We start from the raw sequence: 4,548 nt of genomic DNA on the forward strand, positions 1-4,548 counted from the left end.
TATAACTGCCTCAAATATCAATAAGTTGCCCCCCCCCCCCTGTGTAGCTTACAAATTTATTTATTTAGCAACTTAAAGGCAAAAGCTATTTAAATTAGACCTGTCTCATAAACGACACCCACAGCCGCCACACAAATATGCGGGGCAACAAACATGAAAACATGCAAAGCACAATCGAAATTGTTGTCATAAACATGTCACTTATATATATTTATTAATGTTAAATACGATTATATACTTCAATTTATACAATTTATGCATAATATATGCCAAACGAACACAGCGAACTCACGCGCTGACCAACACACCTACATAGAAGCGTGTGTGATATATGCCCAAATAGTCGAATAGTCAGCAGTCAAGCTGACAATGAGATCACTGAGCCCAGTTGCTTTGTTGTCTAGTGCCACAATTATAAATTATTCAAGCCAAAGGCGCACCCAAACTCGGCAGCAGCAGCAGCAGTGCGATTGACTCCACAGCGTCTGTGAATTACTTTGTGGTAGCAGCGGAGAAGCGCAAGCGCTAAGCTTTTAGAGTTTGTATTAATAAATAAAAATTCAAAATTTTTTTTTAGATTTTCAAAAACATTGTATTATTGGATTTTTGATATTTTCAATACATACATACATACAGTCAAGTATTATATTATACTATATAAATAAAGCAGTCTATGATGCCGTGAACTCGGCTATTCTTTTCCTAAACTATACAACCTACAACTATTAGGTACAGCATAAAGTGGAGAACAAAAAAAAACACATTTCACTAAATTATCATATAACAAATTACATACATACATACACTTATACTTATAGATAAATTAAAATTACTACATATATAGATATAGATATATATAACTGGCCTACGTAGATATATAATATATTTCAGTTGTGCATTCGCAAAGGTGCTTCGTGTGTCGTTATCGCTCTGTCGCTATCGACGATCAGTACGATCGTAAATTAAGTGAAACGCGCGCAAGACGGCCTTTCCATAAATACTTTTGCTTTGGCATTTTTGTTTTTTGTTTTTGTTGTTTGTTTATTTTTAGCTTAAATACAACTATGAATTGGCTAAATATATCTTCTTCTTCTTCTTCTTCTTCTTCTTGTGTGTGTGTGTGTGCATTTAACTAATGGTAATGATGACTTTAATTAAATTTGTGTGCGTGTGTGTGCGTGCCTCCGACCCTGGAGACAGTGCAGCCTCTTAACGGATCATATATGATTATAACTGGGAACTTTTGTTGTTTTGAACTTTCAAAATAGCCAACAAACTGCAGCGAATCGGGCGACCAGTAGCGTAGCCGCCAAGCGGCCTCTTGTCGCCAACGCCCGTCCAACCAAACAGCTGTCGCTTTGCGTGTCGCCATGTACACCATAGCCAGCCTTCCGCCGCCGCAGCGAGCTTTCGGGAACTTGCAGCCTCAATCGCCAACTTTCCACAGTCGCTGCTGCCGCGCTCTGCAATCTTGCACCAACTTTGCCTGCTTGCAATAGCTGCGATTGCGACCGTCTACCTGCTCATGATTTCATCGATGCTGAAGCCCAACGGCCGCTTTGGCCGATGGCAGCAGTTGACCGTTTGCACAGCCGAGGCGGAGAGGTCAAGTATGGGTGTTGTTGTGCTGCCGGCTGGTACGCTGGACTGCATTGTTGTTGTTGCTGTTTCCTCCGTTGCGGATGTTGACAACTCAGCGCTGATATCGCTGCTACTGCAATTCTTGATGGCGGCCAATTGCGCCTCAGTGTGACTGTGTAGGTGGCTGCGCAAGTTGGCGCGCTGATTGAAGCTACGCTGGCAGATGGGGCACTTGTGTGGCGCCTCCTCCAGATGGGTGACCTTGTGCACGGCGAGCGTGCGCGATTGGCAGAAACCCTTGCCGCAGTCGCTGCACTTGAACGGCTTCTCCTTGGAGTGTATGTAACGGTGGTCGCGCAGATGATCCTGTCGCCGGAATGCCTTGCCGCAGATGTCGCACGAGTACGGCCGCTCATCGGTGTGTGTGCGTTCGTGTATGAGCAGGTTGTACGACTTGGTGAAGTGGCGGTTGCAGTACTTGCAGATGAACTGCTTCTTGGGGCGGATGCCGGCACCGGGCGCAGCGCCAGCCAACTTCATGGCCGCGGGCAGGCCAAGGCGTGCGGCGGGATGAAGTGGGTGGAGTGTGGGGTAGGGGCGCATGTGTGGTGCACCGGCGGCTGTTGGCATGGCTGGGTGTGGATGCGGTGCATGTGGGTGCTGGTGACTGTGGTAGAGTGCGGCACTGCGTAGCCATTGGTTCATGAGTAGCGCTTGATGTTGTTGCACGGCGTCGGCGGCAACCGTTGTGCCGGGCATGAATTGCGCCGCATGCCCATAAGCATAAGCGGCGGCGGCTTGTTGCTGTTGCTGCTGTTGTTGCATTTGCAACCACAAACGATGTTGTTGTTGCTGCTGTGCTGCTTGCTGTTGTTGCAATTGTTGTGCTTCGAGCAAGGTGGGTGGATATGGGCGGCGCTGTTGTGGTGGCGATGTCTGCAACAGTGTCATCTGTGTGTGTTGTTGTTGCAATTGCAGTTGCTGTGCCTGCAACTGTTGCTGTTGTTGCTCCATTTCGTAGAGTGAAATGTGTGTTGGCTGTTGGCTGCGTACGCGCGTATGTTCTTCCGTCGGCGTATGCGGCGGTGTCAATATGGGCGAAATGCTGCTCTCGCGTTCCTCTTTGATGACCAGATACTCCGGTGCGAATTCTATAAAAAATAAAAGTAATTCATTAGTCTTCGTGAATATGCAAATCATAGAAATAAGAAAGCTCCCTTGTTCTTCTGGCTGTGCTCAGCTTGTTTTGCTTGGGTTCTTTTAGAAAAAGATCTTAGAAAAGCATCTGAAGCATTTGCCGTCGGCAAAACATTCTGCTGTCAGCCACTATGAGATTTTCTGTATATTTTTCACTTTGCCGTCGCTATTCGGAAACTTACCGTGCTCTTTTATGCTTATCTCGTCGTCCACCGTCACGTTGCTGAGTGGCGAGGCTGATCTGGAGGACATATTTGGTTGGATATTCACTTTTTTGTATAAAGTCTGATTACTTCTAATCTTTCAAGCTGCAGTTCACTGCACTTCAGATACTTAATGCTCAAATTTACGTCTTTTACTTTCGAACGAATTGGCGTTGCTTGTTTTTATTGTTGTTTATCGGACACTCGGCGTCCGCACTAATTCTCAATGTTACTCGGACAACGTCTCGTCTCGAACTGATTTCTGGTTTGCCGACTCGCGAGCAACTCAATTCTCAAAGTGTCTTTCACTCGACTCGACTGCGACCGAAGTGGTGGTGTTGGTATGCTGCTTGTGTCTCTGTGTGTAGCTGTGAGCGCACTCTTTGCCTTATCGCACTAACACTAACACTAAGTGTATCTTTGTAAGTGTGGCTCGTTGAGCGTAAAAATCGTGGATGTGTGGATTGCGCTGGTGCTGGTTGGCTTCTGATTCTGTGACTTCCGCCTAACTGAAATGCCAGTTTACTTGTACGTTGTTTCTTTGGTCCGTTGTTGTGAGTAGCTCGAATGTGACTGTAGCTGCTGCTGCTGTGGCAACTGGTTTTTGAAGCCGTCGATGTGTTGCACAGGCCAGCGGTGGCAGCCCATGTGCATGTGTGTGTGCAACCGCCACCGCGCTATACCGCCGTCCACACCGCACACATGTGCATGTGTTTGTACAGCTATGAGCATTATGTTGCTTTTGTTTGTTCGCCGCTCAGTCGGTGTGTGTGTGTGCGGTGAATTATTTGGAAATGGCTGTTTGGTATACGCCTACCATTAGTGCGCGGCCTGGGATTGGCTGTTGCTACAATGCCTGCGGGGCGCTTTTATCAGTGTTGTTGTTGCATGGCACACAGGATACTGTTGCGTTGCTCGGCTGCCTTCTGCTTCAGTTGCCGCTGCTGTCGTTGCTACCACATACACGCGTTGTACGCATATGCAGTTGTTGTTGCTTTCCATGCTCTTTTGCCACCACAGCAGCCAGCGAGCGGAAACTGTTTGCTGACGTTCGGCTTCTGACGCTTCGTTCCTGCCACCAGCGCGTCGCCGAGCCAGTCAACTGTTTTCTTGTTGGTTGGTGGCCCCAAAGTGGGTGTAAGGCCTTGTGTAAAGCTTGCGCTATGCATGTGTGTGTGTGTGTATGTAGATAAGCAGGCAGTGCATCAGCGCGTCTATTGGTCCCATTTGGCACGCTGGTACTTTTTACTGCGCTATTTTTTATTGTAACTGTGTTGGTTGTTTTTTTTTTCACTCTTATCACCAATAAATATGAATTTAAGCGCTTTTTGTGCGAATATGTGTTTGAAAATGTATGCTTAACTATATACTCGACTCTTCTACCGATTTCACGTTGCTTTGTAGTTAATTTAATTTTCTGCTTATTTTAATGGCATGCCACATGGCACGTAAACTCCCTTCGAAAAATGTAATCAAAGGAAAATCTGAAAGCGTTTAAATAATGTATGTAAATCTAAAGCTGATCAACTTTTTCGGCATAAATAAATAAATATATCTAACAAAATGC

The 4,548-nt window shown here is 46.0% G+C and overlaps 1 protein-coding gene across 1 annotated transcript; it reads right to left on the minus strand.

Annotated features, from left to right (window-relative positions):
• Nucleotides 1-249: 249 nt before the first annotated feature.
• Nucleotides 250-3,192, minus strand: LOC105213070 (protein odd-skipped). Its single transcript, XM_011185615.3, has 2 exons — nt 2,961-3,192; nt 250-2,732 (listed from the first exon to the last, which is right to left on the minus strand). The coding sequence occupies exons 1-2, from the start codon at nt 3,028-3,030 to the stop codon at nt 1,516-1,518; spliced, it is 1,287 nt and encodes a 428-aa protein (XP_011183917.2). The 5' UTR covers nt 3,031-3,192; the 3' UTR covers nt 250-1,515.
• Nucleotides 3,193-4,548: the final 1,356 nt, after the last annotated feature.

Source organism: Zeugodacus cucurbitae, chromosome 3 (genome assembly GCF_028554725.1).
Source record: "Zeugodacus cucurbitae isolate PBARC_wt_2022May chromosome 3, idZeuCucr1.2, whole genome shotgun sequence".
In the NCBI taxonomy this organism is placed as follows: domain Eukaryota; kingdom Metazoa; phylum Arthropoda; class Insecta; order Diptera; family Tephritidae; genus Zeugodacus; species Zeugodacus cucurbitae.

What these genes read in the sequence shown, in the direction of transcription:
- LOC105213070 (XM_011185615.3), bottom strand. Translation starts at nt 3,030, where the DNA reads ATGTCCTCCAGATCAGCCTCGCCACTCAGCAACGTGACGGTGGACGAC. An exon ending in GATAAGCATAAAAGAGCACG is followed by an intron (nt 2,733 to 2,960) that starts GTAAGTTTCCGA and finishes TATTTTTTATAG; the next exon opens with AATTCGCACCGGAGTATCTG.